At 36.6% G+C, this 23,625-nt stretch overlaps 1 protein-coding gene across 12 annotated transcripts in view; it reads left to right on the forward strand.

Moving 5' to 3' along the window:
- Nucleotides 1-23,625, forward strand: part of KMT2C (lysine methyltransferase 2C) — a 397,882-nt gene that overhangs the window by 126,103 nt on the left and 248,154 nt on the right. For 10 of the 12 annotated variants that reach the window (XM_049863292.1, XM_049863298.1, XM_049863302.1 and 7 more), the window contains exons 3-5: nucleotides 6,146-6,284; nucleotides 16,108-16,311; nucleotides 19,502-19,647. In XM_049863292.1, the coding sequence (XP_049719249.1) occupies nucleotides 6,146-6,284; nucleotides 16,108-16,311; nucleotides 19,502-19,647 (489 nt within the window). The remainder of the gene's footprint in view (nucleotides 1-6,145; nucleotides 6,285-16,107; nucleotides 16,312-19,501; nucleotides 19,648-23,625) is intronic. The other 2 variants (XM_049863293.1, XM_049863301.1) reach the window with 1 other exon arrangement.

The following is a 23,625-nucleotide window of genomic DNA, read 5'->3' on the forward strand; positions in this document are numbered from 1 at the left end:
ATGAGTTGGAACTGACTGAACAGCACCTATCAACAGCAATAACAATACTATGTTTTGAAATCAGGAAGTGTGAGTTCTCCTGCTTTGTTCTTTCATTTTCAAGATTGTTTTGGCTATTTTGGGCCTCTTGCAATTTCTTATGAATTTGAGAATCTGGCTTTCCATTCTTGCAAAAACGGCTGTTGCAATTTTGATAGGAATTGCGTTGATTCTGTAGATTGATTTGGGTAGTATTGACATCACAGCAATATTAAGTCTTCCAGTCCATTAACGTGGGGTGTCTATCCATTTATTTAGGTCTTCTTTAATTTCTTTCAGCAATGTTTTATAGTTTTCAGTGTGTAAGTCTTCCACTTCCCTGGTTAAATTTATACCTAGGTATTTTATTCTTCTCCATACTATTATAAATGGAATTGTTTTTTAATTTTCTTTTCAGTTTGTTTATTGCTGATGTATAGAAACAGAATTGACTTTTTTTGTGTGTTGATCTCGTACCCTACAAATTTGATGAATTCATTTCTTAGCTCTGGTAGCTTTTTTGTGAATTCTTTGGTATTTTATATATATAGTATGATGTCATCTGTGTAAAGGGATAATCTTAATTCGTCTCGATTTGTATGACTTTTTTTTTCCCCCTCTTGCCTGAATGCTCTGGCTATAATGTCAGTCCAGTTTTGAATACCTTTTGCCATCAAGTTAATTCTGACTTATAACAACTCTGTAGGACAGAGTAGAACTGGTCCATAGGGTTTCTGAACTGCCCACCTTTTGGTTAGCAGCCATACTCCTAAATTGCAGTGGTGAAAGTGAGCATTCTTGTCTTGTTCCTGGCATTAGAGGAAAAACTTTCAGTCTTTCCTCATTGACTATTATATTAGCTGTGGGCTTTCCATAAATGCCTTTTGGATGGTTGGTACAGATTGTTAAGTGCTCCACTACTAGCCAAAACCTTGAAGGCTCAAACCCACTCAGATGCACCTGGGAAGGCAGGCTTGGTGCGCTACTTCCAAACGGTCGCAGTCTTGGAAACCCTCTGGAGCAGTTCTGCTCTGCACTCATGGTGTGATCATGAGTTGAAACTGATTCAAGGCAACTAACAACACCACCACCATGTGGAGGAATTTCCCTTTTCCTAGTTTTCTGAATGTTTTTATCATGGAAAGATGTGTAAAATGTTTCTTATGCCTCAACTGAGTTGATGTGGTTATTTTACTTCATTCTATTAACGTGTTTTACCTTGATTTATTTTCTTGCATTCCTTTTAATATGCTGCTGAGTTCAGTTTGCTACTATATTGTTGAGGATTTTGCATCTGTATTCATAAGAAATATTAGGTCTGAAGTTTTCTTGTGCTGTCTTAATGAAGGTAAGGCGGGCCTCACAGAATGAGTTAGGAGGTTTTCCCTCCTATTCTACTTTTTGAAAGAGTTTGAGCCAGATTGGTGTTTAATTCTTCCTTTTAAATGCTTCGTTGAATGCTCTAGTGAAACCATCTGGTCCTGGACTTTTCATTGTTGGGAGGTATTTGATTACTGATTCAGTCTCTTCAGTTCTTAGGGGTTGTTTGAGATTTTCTGTTTCATCTTGAGTCAATTTTGGTAGTATGTGTGTTTCTAGTAATTTATCTGCTTCACCTAGGTTATGTGATTTGTTGACCTAAATTGTTCACAGTATTCTCTTATAATCCCTTTTATGTCTGTAGGGTCGATAGTTATAGCTCCACTTTGATTTCTGATTTTAGTTATTTGTGTCCTCTTTTTTTCTTTCTTGTTGGTCTACCTAAAGGTTTGGTGATTTCACTGATACTTTCATAGAACCAACTTTTGGTTTTGTGGATTCTCTGTTGTTTTCCTAGTCTCTATTTAATTTGTCTCTGCTCTGATCTTTATTATTTCCTTCCCTCTGGTACCTTGGGCTTAGTTTGCACTTTTTTCCCTAGTTCCTGAAGGTGTAAAGTTAAGTTATTGAGATCTTACTTCTTTTTTAATGTAGGCATTTACAGCTGTGTTTCCTCTGAGCACTGCCTTTGCTTCATTTCATATATATTTTCTTTTTGAGGAGGAAAAAAACAAGGGAAAAGATAAGACTGCTCTACAATTATCCAGGAGGAGAAAAATTTTGGTTAGAAACCATAAGTGATACATAGCAGCATAAACGAGAACAGACAGGCCATGTCCTGTTGGAGGGAACAGCATTTGGGGGGTGGGTTGGAGGAGTGATAAATGGACCAGTTTAGGAATCTGGCTTTAAAAGGATACTGTTCCCAGGGGAATGTGATGGCGGGTGATTCTGATCCATTGAGCTCATTATCTGGAAGCTTCTGAGGAACTATTCTTACTCCTCTTATTAATTTCTCATCTCTTCTCTTGATTCACCCTTTCTTATTACCTTGTATTAGGAATTGTACAAAAAGGACTTGTCCCACATATGCTGCACACATCTCTGGGTAGAAATGAATTGCTTTCCATAAAGATATTTTTATGTGTGATCATTTTATAGGATTTTCAGTATAATGAGCAGAAAGTCTCTTTAGCAGAACTTATTCCCCTTTATCTTTGGTCATAGAGGCACTAGGGAGCAGGCCACACAGAATAACCTCTGGCTCTTTCCAGCTGCTTCCCCTAGAGCTACAGTCTCTGCAGGCACACGGTCAGCTTTCTAGGTTTTCGCCAGGTCACAGTTACACCAAATATGTTGACGTATCATAAAAAGGATCAGGCAATTTCCAAAGTCATAAAAAAAGTTTCTTCAAAATTTGTAAATTGAAATTACCGTTAATTAAAAATAGTCATTACGTACTCTAATTATTAACCATTTAGAAGCTAAATATTTGAAAAGAACACAACTTGACTGATCCTCTTGGCTTTTTCCATGACTCCAACTCTGAACACCTTGTACATAGTACATGTTTTTTCAGGAAGCAACGTAAATGTCGAGAGGATTTTCAAATACCATCACCCCAACATCATTCCTCTCTTTCAGTAAAAACGATACGTGCCCTCTGTCTTTCATACTGTATTACTGGACAAGAAAGGACATTACCCCTCCACTAGGGCTCCTGGTACACTTCTATGCCACTTCCTTTGTAACCCCACATTAATTATACTCTCACTAGCAGTTGCAGTTCTTTTCACTGTATCTGTCTTTTCTAACTCAAAATTTATTTGGATCATTTCTGCAAGGCACCCTTTTCCCCCAACCAAAAAATAATTCTTAAACCCATTATAGCCTCTCCTCTCTGTCCTTCCTTCCTTTAACCATTGAACTTCATGAAATGGCCCTCAGATAACTTAAGTCCATTACCTTCACCCTCAGTTTAACGCTTTCTAATATACATTCATCCTTCTACTCTAATAGTTGTCTCCAGCACCACCAATGGCTACAGAACTGACAATCTAGGGGCCATTTACAAGCCTTCAAACTTTTGATGCCAAGGACTTAATAAAATGGTCTATCTTTTGTAAGCAGGGGGATGTAATGGACGAATAGGCTTTGGAGTCGTAAAGACCTGGTCCCAAGTACCACTTCTGCCGTCTGCTAGGTATACAACCTTATGCAAAAGTTGTCTCCTACAGTCACAGTTTACTCATCTGTGAAATCAGGATTCTACCATATAGCTTATGAGCTTATTAATGAAGATTAAATGGTTTACGCTTTAAGCTCTTTTCTTTTAGGCTCCTAAAATTTGGTACAGCCCTTAGTATGTCCTCTGTATGCTCTTCTTGGAAGAACTTATTTATTATCCAGGCTTCAGCAATCTCCTCTGGACTTAATGATTTTTGAAATTACCTCTAGTCCTAATTCCTCTTCTGAGTTCTGAACTCGTAGTCTAACTGCATATTAGATACATTTAGCAGCTGGAACACTAAATTTAACACCAAACTTGATTTCTTGTCTTTCAGGTCAGCACTTCAACCTGACTGCCCTATTTCTGTCTTCTAGATTCAAAATTCAGTTTCAGGGAAGTATTTTGAGAAATGAACAAATCTGAGATCTATTAATTGCATAAACAACTACACATAATTGTAAATCGTATCCAAATCATAAAGTTGATGATGACATGAGGCATCAAAAAGATGGTTTGGGTTTTTATATTTAAAATAACACGTTTTTTTCCTCCCTTCTAAATTAAAATAGAAAAGTGGACTGTAAAGTAAGTCCTCGTGGACTATCAGTTACGGTACCCTGTCTCCCCTGCCAGCGTATTGATGTAGCGTACCTAGGATCAGGTCTGCAAATACGTAAGACATTTTATCAAAAGAGGATTATAAAAAATTTGTGTAAGTTTTACTACATTAAAGTAAAAAAATTTATTGTTGTAAAACATAAGTTGCAAAACATTTGCCATTTTAACCATTTTTAAGTGTACAATTCAATGATGTTAATTACATTTGCCGTGTTGTACAGCCATCACCACCATCCATTTCCAAATGTTTTTCTTCACCCTAAATAGGAACTCCGGGGGAGATGAGAGGGCAGAGGGAGTCAGAAGCTGGCCGAATGGACATGAAAATAGAGAGTAGAGAGGAGTGTGCTGTCTCATTAGGGGGAGAGCAATTGGGAGTATAAGCAAGGTGTATATAAATTTTTGTATGAGAGACTGACTTGATTTGTAAACTTTCACTTAGAGCACAATAAAAATAGAACAAAACCAAACAAAAAAACAACTCAGTACCTCTTTAAGCAATAACTCCCCATTTCTCCGTTCCCTCAGCTCCTGGTAGGCACGAGTAAACTTTTGTCTATCTGTACTTACCAAGTCTAAATATTTCATATAAGTGGGATCGTACAGTATTTGTCCTTTTGTGACTGACTTATTTCACTCAGCATGATGGTTTCAAGATTCATCTATGTGGTAGAATGTATCAGAACTTTATTTCCCTTTATGACCAAGTAATACTCCTTTGTATGTATGTACCACATTTTGTTTATCCATTCATCTGTTGATGAACATTTAGGTTGTTTCCACCTTTTGGCTCTTGTGAATAATGCTACAGTGTACATCAGTGTACAGAAATCTGTTTCAGTTCTTTAAATTCTTTTGAGTATATACCTAGGAGTGGAATACGGTAAAATTTAAAATTTCTGTGTGATATACATGAGCAAAGTAGGAAAGTACATTACAGTTTGAGAGAAAATACATACAATTCACCTGGAATACGTTAAAATTTAAAATTTCTGTATGATATACATGAGCAAAGTAGGAAAGTACATTACAGTTTGAGAGAAAATATATACAATTCACGTCACCAAAAAGGTATTTATATCCGGAATAGATAAAGAACCCCATAAATCAACAAGATAAGACAAATAACCCTGTAGATAAATGAGCAAAGGACAAAGTCTGTGTTCTTCTTCCATACCATTTGAGTTTTAGTAGGACACAAAGCTGCCGAGGTAGAATGTTTGTCATCTTTTTTGCAGCTAAGCATGGCAGGTCACCAGTAGAATTGGAGCGGGAGTGTAAGTTCCATATCACTTACAAGGAAATCATTTTTTCTGGGCTAAATTCTTTTCTCCCTTTGGTGTGGAACCTGGACATGACAGCATCTCAGCTTCAAGGGTGCAGATGAGGGCAGCACCCCAGGGGATAGAGAGGAACAAGGTGTAAGGAACCTGAATTCATAAACTACCACGAGGAGCAAAGATGCTGCACCAACCTGGACCTCTTACCCTAAGAAATAGTACATTAAAAAAAAATTAATTTTTTAAATTTAAGCCATGGCTCTATTTTAGAGCCTCTCCCACAGGAGTTTAACTATGCACTGGGCTGGTTAGGACTGGGGAACTGCCATAACAAAAGCTTTAAATATGTGACATGGTGGTCAGAAACTGATACTGGAGTTAAATATATTTGTTTATAGATGAATTGCTATATCTTAAAAATAAGGTCCTTAACTGGTATTAGTTGAAACTTCTCTGAGTCAGTTGTAGTGTACTCACAAGGAAAAGTATGCCGTGTTTTACGTTATTATCATTTTCAGTAGAAAATGAATGTGAACAATGCTATTTGTTATGTACCTAAACTTTTCTTGTGAAGAAAAACCATTGGTTTGATTCTTTCCCACTACAGTGTATACTTTATAGATAAATTCACTGATACTCACACAAAATGACTCTTTATACCCTCTTGTTTACTGTTAAGCAGAAATCAGAGAACAGTCTGCAGAAGAGGATGCTGAAGCAGAAGTGGACAGCAAACAGCCAGTTCCACCTCTTCAGAGTTCTGTGTCTGAGGAGTCTGCCAGCTCCATGGTCTCTGTTGGTGTGGAAGCCAAACTCAGGTTAGAGAATGACCGCAGTGGATCGGGTGTTAGTGATAGGAAGAATGACAGTGAGCTGGGCATGGAGAAAATTTGGGAGGCACAAGCTTAGGAGTAAATCTGGATGGAATTTTATTATTTAGTAGCTTAAAATTGTCTTATATTTTTTAGCCTTTATTTGAAAGACATGAATAAAAGTGTGAAATCATCGGTTGGTTGATCATGCCCATCTTCTTTAAATGTTTTTCTGCTTTTGCTTTTGGCATACATCATTCCTTTCGTGTCTTTTGCTGGCATCTGCTAGGCTCTCTACCTTTATAATGTTGGAGACCTGAGGGCTAAGTCCTTAGGTGTCTTGTCTGTGTGCTCATACACCCCACGTTTATATTTCTAGGGTTCTCCTTTCCCTGGTCGCCAGCATTTCATACCCATCTATCTGCTTGACGTCAGCGTTTGGAAGCGTACTAGACACGTCACCCTTAACATTGTCTAAAACCACTCTAGAGTTAGGAATTCAGAATTAGAATTTATCTAAAATTGTACTGCTACTTGAAGTTTGATTGAAACTACTATAAGCTTGTCTTTTCTTCAGTTTTTACTCTTATTCTTAATAGAAATTAGAAATGGTAAATGCATCTTAGAATTGAGAAGTACAGAACATAACATATTTCTGCTTTGCAGTAGAAATCTGAGAGCCTTCTGAGAGCATTCTATATATTCTGAAGGCCTACTTCTGGAACGCTTTGTAGCCTCTTGCATGATTGTTCTGCAGATCTTAAGGATTGATGTTGAGTTTACTGAGTTTTAATGATTTAAATAATACATAAAATGTCTAAAGAATCTACAGATAATTTATTATAATTAATAAAATTTTAGCAAGATGGCTAGATTGGGAATCAGAATACAAAATGTAAACAATATTTCTTAGAACATTATTTTCTAATAGTTTCAGATAATGTCACATCACTAGGCAGGTATGCAAAAACAGAAGTATGTCCTTTATGGGGAAAGTTATAAAACTTTATGGAAAGATATTAAAGGACACCAAAATAATAGAAATGCTATATTGTTTTGGGAGACTCAATATTTTAAAGATATGATTTCCCATTTGATCTATGGATTCAAGAAAATCCTAATCAGAATTTGTACAGTTACTCTGAAACTTGATAAGCTGATTCAAAAAATTTATTTGAATATGCAAAGAACAGTATAAGCCGAGATACTCATATGGAAGAAGAGGGAGAGTTGCTCTATCAGGTACTAAGACTTCACAATGCCCTAGTAACTGAGTCAGTGCTGTACCACCACAGGGATAAACAAATAGATCAATGGAATGGGGTAACCCAAAAACAGATGCGTAAGTAATATGGATAGATTATTTATGGTAAAGTAGCATCAGTGGGGATATCACATTCAATAATTGTGCTGGGACAATTAGATATCCACATTAAAAAAAAGATGAGCGTTTATTCATGTCAGTTTAAATTAGGTTATAGACTAATAATAAAAAAAAAAAAAGACTAATAGTGACAGGCAAACCAACGCAAGTTTTTAGGAGTTAATGTAGGAGAAATTTTTTTTTATTACTTTGGAATGAGGAAAAGCTTTTTTTTTTTAAACAAAAAACTAATAAAAAGATTGATAAATACCACTGTAATTAAATTAGAAACTTTTTTTCATAAAAGATATCAGAACAACAGTGAAAATATAAATGACAGAAAGGGAGAAAATATTTTCGATGTATATATATGGTGAAGGACTTGCACCTACAATGTATTAAATAAAAAAACTACAAAGGAGTTTAAAAAAAGACAGTAAAAGGCAAAAAACTTTCAGTAAGCACTACTTGATTGTGACATATTTTAAAATGCATGATTGTGTTTTAGTTATCTAATGTTTTGTTTATATCCATAAGCTATACAAATATTTGTAGTTTTTGTTGCTGTATTGTCCTAGTTTTGGAAACAAAATTACACTAGCTGTGAGCCCTACATCCTTCAGTTTTCTGTTATTGTATTTGCTGGACAGACTAGTTTAACATAGAAATTTACTTCTTGAGAGTTTGGAAGAACTGACATAAAATTATCTGGGTGTCTGGGGTTATTTTGGAAAGGAAACTCTTACTACCAGTTCAGTTAAACAGCATTTTTTCTCCCGTTCTTCTTGTCTATTTCATCTAGATTTTCAAATATATTAATATGTGATTCATGATACTTTTATTGCATTTTTATTCTCTGTTGCATGTGTGGCTATTTTCACTTCTGTGGTTTTTTTTTTTTGGGGGGGGGCATTTTTGGCTGTTTTTTTCAAAACCCAGATATCTTTTATTTTTCTTCAAAGAATTAGAATTTGGTTTTGTTGATCTACTTTTTTGTTTTCAGTTGTCTATTTCATTGATTTCTGCCCTTTTCCATATTATTTCTTTTCTTCTTTCCGTGTCCTCAGTTGCTTTCTTTACAACTGCTTGTTAAAAGCTTAGCTCATTTACTTTTAATCTTTAGTATTTACTGATAATTTTGTAAATCTATAAGCTTCCCTTCAATTGATGCTTTAGCTGCATCCCATAAATTTTTACATCCAGTGTTTTCATTATCATTCAGTTTTGAATATTGAGATTTACGTTTTAATTCAAGGGTAATTTAAAATATGTTTTCTGGTTTCCAAATATTTGGAAATTTTTGTTAGTCTTTGTTATACATTTTTAGTTTTATTGCATTATTATTAGAGAATATCATCTATATGATATTGACCATTTGGAATATGTTGGATCTTTCTTAGTCTGCTTTTGGGATTTTTAAAATATGCTTGAAAAGAATATGAACTCAGTTGTATACAGAATTGTATCTAGTTTCTCAAACGTATTAATTACACTCACATAATTAATAAAAACCATAATTAATGCATAATAAAGATGTTAATATCTCTGCTTACTTTTTACCTGTTTGATATAGTATTTTCTGAGAAAACCATCAAAATCTTGTACTGTTGGTCATTTAGTTTTTTTCTCTTCCTAGGTTGTTGTTTAATTTACTCTGAGGCCTATTTTTGTGGTGGATCTCTTCTAGTACTCATGATCATTTTATTAACGCATAATAGCTTTTGTTGTCTCTAGTGCAGTTTGCTTTTGGTCTTAAATTTTATTTTGTCTGATATCTTTGTTATCCAAACTTTCTTTTGGTTCATGTTTGCCTAGGATTGTTTTACCTCATCTTCTCACCAACATTTCTGTGTCTTTGTTACTGTATCTTTTTATTTACAATCTTTTTGTGTCTAATTGTTTAATCTAGTTTCAGAAATTATCTTTTAATTGGTGGATTTTACCCCTTTACATTTATTGTAATTGTTAACTGTATTAAGATTTAGTTCTACCGTGTTTTTAAATGTTTTTGTCTTCTATATGTATATATGTTTTTATTTTTTCCTTTTTTCTGCTTCTCATTGGATTTATAAAAGCTTTTTGGTTGATTTTTACATTCCATTTTGTTTTTAAAGTCCCTTAGCTTAATATTGAAGCCTGATATTTTTTACCCTTTTGATTTTGTATTTTGAAAAAAATTTCAAACTTAGTTTCTATTGATTTCTCAATCTTAGCAATGTAAGTAATTTATCGTGTTTTCCTATCTCCTTGCCACCCCTTTCATTATACTAATATTATCTAGAATTTCATTTTTTACTTATTACAGTTATATGCTTTTTATTTATTTTTAAAATTATAGTATAATTTACATACACTAAAATTCACCCATTTAGTGTGCAGTTGTGAGTTTGGACAGTCATATATAGTCATGTAACCACTACCACAACAAGATAGAAAACAGTTCCATCACACTAAAAAATTTCCTGATTCCTTTTTGTTATCAATCCTGACTTCACCTCCCACCCCTAACAACCATTGATCCAATTCTTTCTCTATAGTTTTGCCTGTGTAATAACATCATATAAATCGAATCATAAGATATATAACCCTTTGGGTCTGACTTTTTTCACTTAGCATAATGCATTTGAGATTCATCCATGTTTTTACACATATAAGTTAAAAAAAAAATTTTTTTTTTTAAGTTTGTTTTAATTGCTGAGTAGGATTCTGTACCACAGTTTGCTTATCCCTATCCCAGATATGGGACATTTAGGTAGTTTACAGTTTTTTGGCAATTAAGGGTAAAGTTGCTATAAATCTTCACTCAGGTTTTGGTGTGAATATGGGTTTTTATTTCATTTGGGTAAATACCTGGGACAGAGGGAACTTTAAAAGAAACTACCAGACTGCTTTTCAGCATGGATGTATTGTTTTGTATTACTACCAGCAATGGATGAGAGTTCCAGTTGCTCTGCAATCCTCATCAGCACTTGGTATTATCAGTTTTTTTTTTTTTTAGTCATTCTAAATGGTGTGTATTAGTATTTCATTGTTGTTTTGATTTGCATTTCCTTTATGGTGTTGAGCTTCTTTTCCTGTGGTTATTTGCATCTGTGTATCTCCTTTTATGAAGTGTCTGTTCAAATCTTATTGTTGTTTGTGTTTTCTTGTGATTGAGGTTTTAGCATTCTTTATGTATCGTGGGTACAAATCTATCAGATAAGTCATTTACAGGTATTTGTTTTCCCAGTCACTGGCTTGTCTTTTTATTCCCTTGTGTCTTTTGAAGAACAAGTGTTCTTATTTTTTATAAAGTCTAATTTATTAATGAACTTCTGGTGATGTAGTAGTTAATGCACCAGCCGCTCCTTGGAAACCCTATGGGGCAGTTCTGCTCTGTCCTGTGGGGTTGCTGTGAGTTGGAATTGACTCGACAGTAATGGGTTTGGGTTTTTTTGTTGTTGTTGTTAATTTATTGTTTCTTTTATGGATTGTGATTTTGCTGTCTTATTAAGAACTCTTTGCCTAACCGAAGGTCACAAAGATTTTCTTCTAAAAGCTTTATAATTGCAGATTTTAATTCCTTTCGAGTCAACTTTTCATAGGGTACAGGGTTTGAATAGTGGTCTGTCTTAGTCATCTAGTGCTGCTATAACAGAAATACCACAAGTGGATGGTTTTAACAAAGAGAAATTTATTTCCTCGCAGTAAAGTAGGCTAAAATTCCATATTCAGAGTGTCAGCTCTGGGGGAAAAAGGCTTACCCCTTTCTGTTCGCTCCGGAGGAAGGTTCTTATCCTCAATCTTCCCCTGGTTGAGAGGCTTCTCAGGCGCAGGGACTCCAGGTCCAAAGGATGCACTCTGCTCCTGGTACTGCTTTCACGATGGTATGGGGTCCCCCTGTCTCTCTGCTCACTTCTCTCTTTTATGTCTCAAGAGATTGCCTCAAGACACAATCCCATCTCCTAGGCTGAGTCCTGCATTACTGACACAACTGCTGCCCATCCTCTGTCATTAACATCATAGAGGCAGGGTTTACAACATTGAGAAAAATCACACAATAGTGGGAATCAGGGCCTAGCCCAACTGATACACACATTTTTGGGGGGACATAATTTAATCCATGACATGGTCCTTCTCTCCTCCCCCGGCTTCTTACGAAATTATTCTGTTACCATTTGTTGAAACAGATAATGTTTTTCCTATTGAACTGCCTTTCTACTTTGTCTGAAGTCAGTTGTTAGTGACTATTCTGGATCCTTTGTCTTTCCACTTGAATTTTAGAAACAGCTTGCTGGTATCCACAAAATATCCCACGGGGATTTTCGTCAGGATCGTGTTGAATCTATAGATAAATGTCAGGAGAACTGACATTTTAACAATACTGAGTCCTCCAATTCATGACATTTCTCCATTTTAAAAAGTGTTCTTTGATGTCTTTCATTGGTATTTTGTACTTCTCAGCATTGAGATCTTGCTATTTTATAAAATCTACACTTGATTTTAATTTTTTTTTTTTGGTGCTGTTGTAAGTGGTACTTAAAAAATTCAGTATCCAGTTTTCCGCTGCTAGTATGTAAAAATATGACTGATTTTTAGAAAATAGTGGCATTATATTCTTTGTTCATTAATTATGATGCTAGTTGTAGGGTTTTTTGTGGAGCGCTTTATCAGGATGAAGAAGTTCCCTTTTATTTTTAATTTGCTGAGAGTCATGAATGGATGTTGAATTTTGTCACTGTCTTTTTTTTTTTTTGCATGTATTGAGGTGATCATTTGGTTTTTCTTTAGTTTTTTTTTTTTTTTAATAATTTTTATTATGCTTTAAGTGAAAGTTTACAAATCAAGCCAGTCTCTCACACAAAAACCCATATGTTACCTTGCTACATACTCCCAATTACTCTCCCCCAATGAGACAGCCCGCTCCCTCCCTCCACTCTCTCTGTTCGTGTCCATTTCGTCAGCTTCTAACCCCCTCCACCCTTTCATCTCCCCTCCAGGCAGGAGATGCCAACATAGTCTCAAGTGTTCACCTGATCCAAGAAGCTCACTCCTCACCAGCATCCCTCTCCAACCCATTGTCCAGTCTAATCCATGTCTGAAGAGTTGGCTTCGGGATTGTTTCCTGTCCTGGGGCAACAGAAGGCCTGGGGGCCATGACCACCTGGGTCCTTCTAGTCTCAGTCAGACCATTAAGTCTGGTCTTTTTATGAGAATTTGGGGTCTGCATCCCACTGCTCTCCTGCTCCCTCAGGGGTTCTCTGTTGTGTTCCCTGTCAGGGCAGTCATCGGTTGTAGCTGGGCACCATTTAGTTCTTCTGGTCTCAGGCTGATGTAATCTCTGGTTCATGTGGCCCTTTCTGTCTCTTGGGCTCATAATCACCTTGTGTCCTTGGTGTTCTTCATTCTCCTTTGATCCTCTTTAGTTTTTTGATACGGTGAATTACACTGATTTTTGAATGCTGAACCAGCCTTGCATGCTAATGGTGAGCTTTACCTGGTCATGATTTTTTTATGTGATTCAATATGTTAATATTTTATTGAGGATTTTTGCATCTGTGTTCAGGATGAATATTGGTTTGTAGTTTACTTTTTTTTATAATGTCTTTATCTGGTTTTATTAGAATAGTGCCGACATCATAAAATGAGTCAGGAAGTATTTCTTCTTTAGTTTCCTAGAGAATATGTACAGAATTGGCATTATGTCTGCCTTTAATATTTGATATATATTTTCAGTGAAACCAGCTGACCCTGGGGTTCTTATTGCTAGAAGGGTTTTAAATAAAAATTCAATATATTCACTAGTTATAGTACTGTTCAGGTTGCCTATTTCTTCCTGAGCGAGCTTTGGCAGTTTGTTCCATTCAAGGAAGTAGTGTGATTTTTCTGACTTGTTGAACTTATTGGCATAAAGTTGTCTGTAATATTTCCTTTTTATCTTTTTGATATCTGTGGGGATTGTAATGATGTCCTCTCTTTCATAGTATTTGTAATTTTGTAATTTTTTTTCCCTTGGATTAGCTAGATATTTATTAATTGTATTAATTCCCTACCATGTTTTGTTTACATTGATTTTTTTTCCTTCTCTTTCACTTTTTTCTGTTCTCTTTATTCTTTCCTCTTGCTTGTTTTTTGGTTTAATTTGCCTCTTCTTGTCTTCTTTCTTCTAATCATGGAAGCGTTGACCATTGGTTTGAGACCTTCTTTTATTCTTTAGGTGAAAGTTTACAACTCAAGTTAATTTTGCATACAAAAATTTATACACATACTGTTATGTGACAGTAGTTGGAATCCCTATAATGACACCCTCTTTTCTGATAAAAGCATTTAATGCTATAAATTTCCATGTAAACACTGCTGTAACTGCATCTTGCAAATTTCATTTTTACTTCATATCATTTAATTCAAGTTATTTTCTGATTTCCTCATTGATTCTTGGGCTATTTAGAAATCAGTGATATCTGTGGGAGCTGGAACTTGACGGGACTGCCTTATTTTTCCGAGTCTTACAAGTTTTTCACCTTTGACAGGGTGCGGTCTTAACACTATTCTATTACTAGTTTTAGTGGAAAATATTTGAATTTTCCCTCTCTGACAGGTTTCTGCTTTACATAGGTACTAGCTTTTGCAGGTTTTATTATTTCTTCTTGACTTTCCAAATATTTGGCAATTTTCCAGATACTATTCTGCATGCCCCATAATTTTTTGTTGAAAGTCAGAATCTTGTGTAGAACAGTACATACTGAGGTAAACAGATTTTAAGCCTGAGAATGGACATGGCTTGTCTTTTGTAGGCCTTTAATATGGGGAATTGAGTCAAACTAGTTAGGAGTTGAGCTATATTTGGGTTTTGTTGTTGCAGTGCTTTCCCTCAGTGCATCATACTCTTTGAATGCATCTTGTGTTTAGAATTGGGCTGGTTTACCAGATTTTTCTGAATATCTGTCCCACCCTCTGCTTTAGATCATCCTTTTGCACCATATGTGCAGAGAGTGTCTCTCTTCACTCTCTGGTCCATTCTCCACTTATTACTTAAGCTTGAGGTTTGGGACGGTTGGTTGGCAGGACATTTGTTGTTGTTTTGATTCAGCTTTAGTCTTTTTTTTTTTTTTTTAGTCTTAGGTAGGCAGTGTGTCCTTGGGTCTCATGGTTGGGTGTTCTCAGTGATCATGCCATTGCCCTAGCTGTAGTAGACCTGTAATTGTCTGAGTCCAGGTCAGAGCCTCGCCTTTGCTCCTCCTCCAGGGTTAAAAGTTCTTGTTTTTCTTTTCTCCCCTGTTCTATTCTTCCATCTGCAATAGGTCGTCACCATTGCAGGGTAGCAATTGGTGCTGTCCTGACCCCACGAGCCTAAGACTTTTTGTTCTTTAAAGAAAATGGGGGAAGAAAGATCTGGATGGGACTTCATGTCTTTCCCACATTACTGCTGGTACTTTCCCCAGACTTGCACCGTGACCAAAGCTTTCTCAGGACTCTTCACCATGCCCCCAGTCTTTCTTGTGAGCATCAGATGAGGTCCGTGAAGCGGAGCCCGAGAGTGGATTAGAATGCCCTCTGTCTCAGAATCCCAGATATTCTGTCTTCTCACACTGTCGCGCACTCAGCCACAAGCAATTTGTTTAAAATTTTAACTGAATTCTTCTTGTCCTCTATGATGTCCAGTGGGGGTGGAGGTATGTGACTCAGTACCAGCTGGACAGTACAGTTTATCATGATATTGAAATAGGTATTTTATTGGAAAAAACAAGCAGGCGGCTTTCATAAGCAAAAGATAATTAGTTGAGAGAGGCCAATATGAACTTCACTTTGAAAGTTAAGAAAAATATAGCATCACCTCAGAAGACAGCTACACCTGCTAATGATAAGATATTATGTAAGGTTCATGGGGTACATACTACAAAGGTAATAATGGAAACTTTAATGCCTGAGAAGAAAGATTTAGGTACAGCAGCAGTAAATATATTGTGAAGAGAAATGTTTCCAAGAAGAGAAATTCTTTTAATTTTATTCTAAGATTTCTAAGTACAAAGGTCAGGAGTTCGAACCCACCAGCTGCTCTACGGGAGAAAGATTTGGCAGTCTGTTTCCGTAGAGATTTACAGCCTTGGAAACCCTATGGGGCAGTTCTACTCTGTCCTGTAGGGTCGATATGAGTCGGAATTGACTCCCACAGCAGTGGGTTTGTTTTTTTTGTAAGCCCAAACTAGAATTTTTTAATTTGGTATATTTACTTTTTAAAAGAAAAATCATACTGTGGAAAAGTAGAATTGCAAGTATGTTAATTTTTATTACTCTTAATTGTTCTTATGATATAGTCACTGAATATAGAAAATATATTGAAAAGTTTAACTTGCCCTAAAGACACAATATTTAATTTTATACCCAAATGTTTTTAAAGCACAATTATCTATAGTTGTCTGTCACTTAAAGTAGTTGAATAAAGCTACTTTTCTCCTTCTCTGTCTTGCTCACTTCAATTTTTACCAGTGAACAGCTCTGCGCTTTTTGTTACTGTGGTGAAAAAAGTTCCTTAGGACAAGGAGACTTAAAACAATTCAGAGTAACACCTGGGTGTATCTTGCCGTGGAAAAACCAACCTTCTAACAAGAAGGACATTGATGACAGCAGCGGTGGAACCTGTGAGAAAATACAGAACTCAGCAGCACTGCGGAAACAGAGAGGACAGAGAAAGTAAGCAATTTTGAATTTAAATTGCTGGATGGAAATAAGGCTATATATAAATATATATATTACATAGTGTTACGGTTAAACGCTTTCACGCTGGGTACTTTACGACCCAACGTTAGCCTACCAAACACTTCTTTCCTCAAAATTTCTTTTATTTAAAAAAAAAAAAAAAAATTATCTTAATTGTGTGTTAACAAAATCAATGTGTATAACTCTTGGATGAAAAACTTAAAGAGCATAACATAAACTGAGAGAGAGTTCATGGAATTTTTCCATAAGTGGAAAAAAGATGAAATGGATTAATGAAGTCCTTCTTTCCATCCTCTAAATAAGTTTTTAATTGTAACTCAGTAGCAAAACTGGAACTATTTTTCACCGCTCATGTCCTTCGTGTGTCGTTTTTTTGATGGCTCAGGGAATGTTGATCAGTCCTATAAAATCTCATCATAATATGGTATTAACTTTTTTTTTAATGTTATTATATACTGAGAATGCCGTTTCTAAAGATAAAGAAGATCCTTTTTTAAAATAAATAATGTCTTAAGATTTATATGTAACTACATATATTTATGTGTGTATATTCATAGAAATCATAATAGTCACCTAACGCTTGTCTGATATATTTGCTTTCTGAACTTAATCTTTTTTTAATATGCTTACAGTTTTGTTTAAGGGTCATCTGAATATGTGGACTTGGCTCTGCCAGCTCTTGGAGTAGAAGTTTCTGTAGTTGATGAGAAAATGTAAAAATTAGTTTAGCTTGGAAGCTAACCATCTTTGCCCCTTGAGGGTGATGATGTAATCATCCAAGTGCTTGTCTGGCTTATATCCAGATTTAAGTACTAAAGCATTGTTGTGTTGTATTCATTTGATTGGCCTCTTGTTTTGGACTACTGCCAATGCCTTGAAGACCCAAAGTAGGAAAGGAAACAATAACAAGAAAGAGAATCTTTGTAAAGTATTTAAGGTGGAACATTTTAAGGAGGCCTAGAAATACTGTATTTAGAGATTGTTGATATTTTAGAGGCTATAAGAGCTTCACCTTTTTGCAATCAATTGAGTGCTCACAACTTAATAAAATATGTCAAAAGTCAGCAGACAAGGAATGTCCATCAGCAATTAACAAATTTAAGAGACTTCATGTTCTGCCTTGATTAATAGCAATTATATTATAAACCTGTTTTGGGAAATACAGTTGGACTTTATTTACTTTCTTAGTTTATAAGCTAATTTTTAGCAAAAACTTTCATGGGCTAAGATTATTACATAAAAATAGCCTTGATTTAATGAAAGTCTTTATATACACTTAGGGTTTACCAAGTTATTAAGTAATGATAACAATCCATAGGAATGAAGTACATGTACAAAATTTTGGAACTCATTTAGGCATAGACAATTAATTCAGGTTGGTAAAACAAAAACCAAACCCAGTGCTGTCGAGTCGATTCCGACTCATAGCGACCCTATGATTGCAAAATGTATTACTAATAAATCGTAAACCCGATAAAGTCAGTTCTTTTTCAGATTTGAAAAGGAGATTTTAAAAACAGTTTTTCCCTCGCAGTTGTAATAAATATAAGAATATATAATATAGTTTTTTCCTTTTATTTTACAAGTTAAAATTTGGGAGGTTCATATTTCAGTTAAACTGTGCTACTGTCATCCCTAGAACTGCCATTGACATCTTCAGTGATATGGTAAGTGATATGGTGCATACCCACAAACGAGTCTGAAGGTCGAATCTGCTTATACTATGAATAATAACCAGTTCCTGGTGAGGGATTGGTTGGTTGTTCCGTTGATGCTTACACCTCTAATCCCATCAAGTACTGGTACAGAGAAAATATGTTAAAAATAATACATTAGTTTTTAAAGATGGAATGTTGGTCATTTTTTTTCCCTCCTTCCAGTAAATAACAAAGCTTGGTGATGAAGTTTATATTTGTAGGAATGTAAGTTATATTATAGGAAAGCATTTCTTCTCATTATATGGTGGGCAATTATAAAATTGAGAATTAAAAATTAGCATAGCACGCTAAACGTTTTTAAAAAGTGAGTGTTTTTGCATTTCTAATGCTGAACATAAAAATAATTACTGATTATTTTTATATGGTTTGATATTTAAATGTACTTATTGAAATATGTTAGTATTTATTTTCTTTCAATGATTCCAGGTATAAAAAAGTTTAGTAACCTGGTCATTGTGCTGATTTTCTCTTAAATAGGAATCATGATAAATATCCAGCATACAGAAGTGCAGTGAGTTATGATCTATATTCAATAGTGATTTAATCCAGTATTTTGATGAGGTTAAATACTATAATATCAAGAGAGGATTGAAGTCTTAGTGGTAGTCATCTGATTTCCTGTATTTGATGTTAAACACAATAGTCATCTTTGTTTACTTAATGATCTCAAATAATACCTGAAGTTTTTAGGGTCTTGAATGTCTGAAATTTCTCATTTGTTGTTCACCTTATTCAACATCTATTTTTACTATAGTTTTTGCTGTTGTGCTATCTTTGTTATTCCTTATGCCATTAGTAGCTTTTTTTTTTTTTTACTTCCGATAAGTGAGGTGAAGTTTTAATTGAGAGTATTTGCAACGTCACGGCACAGACCAGCTGTTGAGATTTGTCGAGGGGATCATAAGAAAGCCATAGCTGACATGTTCCACTTGCTCTGTCTTGCTTCACGTTTTGTAGTGGGTTTTCATTTCCCCTGGAAAGTAATCTTTCTTTACATAAAATTAACTGCCATCTCTGTTGTTGCAGTCTTATTTAAGATAAAGCAAATAAAAAATTTCTAATTTGATCAAGTGATGTTTTGTAAGCATTTAAGTAAAGCCAGAGGGAATATTCATTATATGTGGTACAAATGGTTCCTGACTAGAATACAAGGATGTCAGTTTTTTTTTTTAATTTATATTATAGAATGGCAGAATAAATTTGCAATTGTAACTTTTCCTTATGGGTTTGGAGACTTAATTTTTTTCTAGTTGTTGCTTACTGATATAATATTGCAACCTATTATACTATGAATAATAACAGGTGAATTCTAAACGTTGTTTCGTGTCAATATATGTCTAATAAAATTGTAGCAGCGGTATATTGTGTCTAAGTTTTTATAAGAAAAAACAATTTTCTACTTGCTATCATTTTCACATCTATTTTATTTATTTATATTTTTTCAGAGAACGATCTCAGCAGAGTATAACATCATGTGTAAGTGTAAGCACCCAGACCGCTTCAGATGATCTGGCTGGTAAATTATGGGATGAACTTAGCCTAGTGGGCCTTCCAGATGCCATCGATGTCCAGGCCTTATTTGATTCTACAGGTAGGATTATTAAGTAGGTCTTCAATAGTAACTACCTCTTGGTTGTGTAAGCATTTTGTGATTTTAGTGAATTATCAACTTTTTTAAAATTTTTATCAACTTAGTAGTATACCATTATCTAGAAATAATTATGATCACGTTGTAAAAAGTGTCATTGTTAAATTAATTATGCCTGGTTTGGCTATGATTCGGAATCAACTCGAGGACAACTAACAACAAGAACACTTTATTTAGCACCTGGTCAGTGGCTCTGTGTTGGTGGGTCAGTGGCAACGCTGGGCTGGATGCTTTTGTAAATATTTGCATTTACTCTTGTGTAGACGATAGTACCATGTTCTGACAATTGAGGAAAGAGAAAATCTTAAAGGATGGAGAACTGGGAGGAAGAAAATGGCAGTCTGGGTCTATTTAATGTAGAGGTAAAGGACAGATCTTAGGCATGTAAGCATCTGTCTTAGGCTGGGCTCTCTGGAGGAACAAAACCATAGAGAGAGAGATTTATTTCAATGAAACGGCTCTCGCAGTTGTGGAGGGTGGTAAGTTCCAAACCTGTGGGCAAGGCATCAGGCTGGAGGTTTCTTCTGACTCACGTGGTTGCAGGGGCTGATGAACCCAAAATTGGCAGGTCAGATGGCAGGCTGCTGGTTCATGGGGCTATGAGAGCTGGCAAATCCGAAAATCTGGAGGTCAGAGGGGAGGCTACTGGATCTGAAGAACCACAAATCAGAGGATGATAAGTTGGATGCGGGGTCCAGAGAGAGCAAGCTTTGTCAGAATATGCATATATATCAGATGCAGGCGACACCCCAAGGAAACTCCCCTTTCAAGTGATTGACTGCTCACATAAGACTACAAAATGGAGGATGATTACATAATATCTGCCAAACCACTGAGAATCGTAGCCTAGTTGACACATAACCTTAACCATCACATTCCACCCCTTGTCAGTTTGGCACCTGTACACATCACCTTAGACCATACATAATGTCTAAATAAAGATGGTTACAAAGTCACACTTGTGCCTAATGTGATACAACTAACATGCGTGAAAAGAAAAATGCAGTAGCCCCGTTTATATCTTATATTTAATAATAAGCAATAGAATAAGAGAGGGAAGAAAAAGGTGTGTATGTATATGTATATATGCATGCACACACTCGTACACATATAACAAAACAGAAGAAATCCTAAAAACAATTATAGTTCTTGTTTTGCAACTGGTGGTATGGTTGTAGCTCCTCTTTAGAGCTACCTTCTTCCACAACCCATTCTGTATTCCCTTTACCATCAGCAAGCACCTGAGTTGGCTGTGGTTCTTTGCCTGGCAGGGCGACCCAAACTTTCATTCCTGAAGGGTCTGGGCCATTAGTAGTCATGTTGGAACTGAGTGCTATAGTTTTCCGTTGACTTTAATCATAGGACATGGTAGTACTAAGAGCATCTTAAGGGATCTCCTATATTCTGGACATATTCTTCTTTACCTCCATTATGTAATATCAGTCCGATTTCCTCTTGGAAATCAGGATTGATCTCACTAGGCAGTATGGTATTGCCCTTTTTTGCCTGTTGATCTGGAGGCATAAAGAGCCCCAAGTGGCTGGGTGTTATCATTAACTTCCAGTTCAGTGGAATCTGTGTTGTGTCTCCTGGTAGGAACATTACTCCCTTTGGAACTAAGAACTCTAGACCCGCAGAGCATAGGGTTGCAGGGACAGGAAGCAAACATGTTGCGAGTGGGTCACTAGGGGTAATAGTGAGTGGTGCCACTCCCATTTCCACCACTTGATTCTAGGACCCATGAACCCTGGCTATGGGAGAAACATTATCATATATGAGACACTGGTTTAGCGCATATATGGCTCCTGGAGAACTTTACCCCATCCCTGCAATGTATTGCCACCTACGTGGCACTGTAATTATGTCTTTAGAAGGCTGTTCCGTTGTTCTGTCAAGCCAGCTGCTTCAGAATGATGGGGAACATGGTAAGACCAGTGAATTCTGTGAGCATGGGCCACAGTTCATTTGCCATGAAGTGAGTTACTTGATCCAAGGCAAAGCTGGGTCAGACACCATGAAAAACAATAAGGCATTCTGTGAGTCCACAGATGGTAGTTTTGGCGGAAGTGTTGCGTGGAAGGAAGATGAATTTGTGTCCAGTGTAAGTGTCTATCCCAGTAAGAACAAAATGCTGCCGTTTCCATGATAGAAGGGGTTCAGTACAATCAACCTGCCACTGGGTTGATGGCTGATTACTCCTAGGAATGGTGCCATATCAGAGACTCAGTATTGGTCTCTGCTGCAGGGAGATTGGGCACTCAGCAGTGGCTGTAGTCACGTTGGCCTTGGTGAGTGGAAGTCCGTGCTGCTGAACCCATGCATAACCTCCATCTCTGCCACCATGGCCACTTTGTTCATGAGCCCACTGGGCAATGAAGGAGTGGCTAGAGAAATAGGCTGACTGGTATCCACAGAAGGAGTCATCCTATCCACTTGGTCGTTAAAATTCTTCTCTGCCAAGGTCACCCTTTGGTGAGAATTCACATGAGACACAAATATCTTCACTCCTTAGGCCCATTCAGAGAGGTCTGTCCACATACCTGTTCCCTGTACTTTCTTGTCAGCAGTTTCCCTTCATGTTCCTTCCAAGTCTGTGACCATCCAGCCAAACCATTGACCACAGCCCATGAATCAGTATACAGTCACACATGTAGTTATTTCTCCTTCCAAGCAAAGAGAATAACCAGGTGTATTGCTCGAAGTTTTGCCCATTGGGAGGATTTTGCTTCATTACTGTCCTTTAAGGAGTTCCCCCCAAGGGGCTGCAGCTGTCCACTTCCAAGTAGTGTCTGCATGTCTCATAGAACCATCTGTAAACCAGGCACGAGTTTTCTCTTCCTCAATCAACTCATCATGAGGCCATAGTTTCAGATTGGGAGAAGGAAGGTAATGTAACAGGAGTGGGGACCACTTCTTCATGTAATTTACTTGTACCTTCAGGTCCTACTGGAGCCCAATCTCGTATATACCACTTCCATTTAATAATGGAGGGCTGCTGTGCATGTTCCACTTCATGACTCTGTGAGTCAAACAACACTCAGTTCATGATGGATAGTTCAGGCCACAAGTGACCTGGTGGCCCATGGTTAGGCATTCAGTCTCTATTAAGGCCCAGTAAGAAGCCAGAAGCTGTTTCTCAAAAGGAGAGTAGTTATTTGCAGAGGTTGACAGAGCTTTGCTCCAAAGCCTTAAAGCTCTGCACTGTGATTCATCGTTAGGAGCTGCCATAGACTTGAAACAGCATCTCTATCTGCCGCTGACACTTCAAGAACCATTGGATCAGCTGGATGATGTGGCCCAAGAGGCAGAATGGCTTGCATAGCAGCCCGAACCTGTTGTAGAACGTCCCTTGTCCTGGGCCCCACTCAAAACTAGCAGCTTTTTCAGGCACTTGATAAATAGACCGAGTAGCATACACAGATGAGGGATATGTTGCTTCCAAAATCCACAGAGGCCTACCAAGTCCTGGACAGAGCAGGAGAAAAATGTAGAACAGAATTCAAATTCATGAAAAAGACCAGATTTACTGGTCTGACAGAGACTGGAGGAACCCCTGAAACTGTGGTCCCTGGACACTCCTAACCCAGAGCTGAAACCATTCCCAGAGCCTACCTTTTAGATAAAGACAGGCCTATAAAACAGAAAATAACATACATGAGGAACACGTTTCTAAGTTTAATCAAATATATAAAACTAAATGGGCAACTCCTGTCCAAAGGCAGGATGAGAAGTCAGGAAAAGACAGGAACTGGACAAATGGGCACAGGGAACCCAGAGTGGAAAGGGGGAGCATGCTGTCACATTGTGGGATTGCAGCTAATATCACAAACCAATATATTTATGAATTTTTGAATGAGCAAATAACTTGAGCTGGAAACTTTCACCAAAAGCACAGTAAACAAAACAAAAAAACCTAGAGAT

Source organism: Elephas maximus, chromosome 20 (assembly GCF_024166365.1).
Source record: "Elephas maximus indicus isolate mEleMax1 chromosome 20, mEleMax1 primary haplotype, whole genome shotgun sequence".
Lineage (NCBI taxonomy): Eukaryota > Metazoa > Chordata > Mammalia > Proboscidea > Elephantidae > Elephas > Elephas maximus.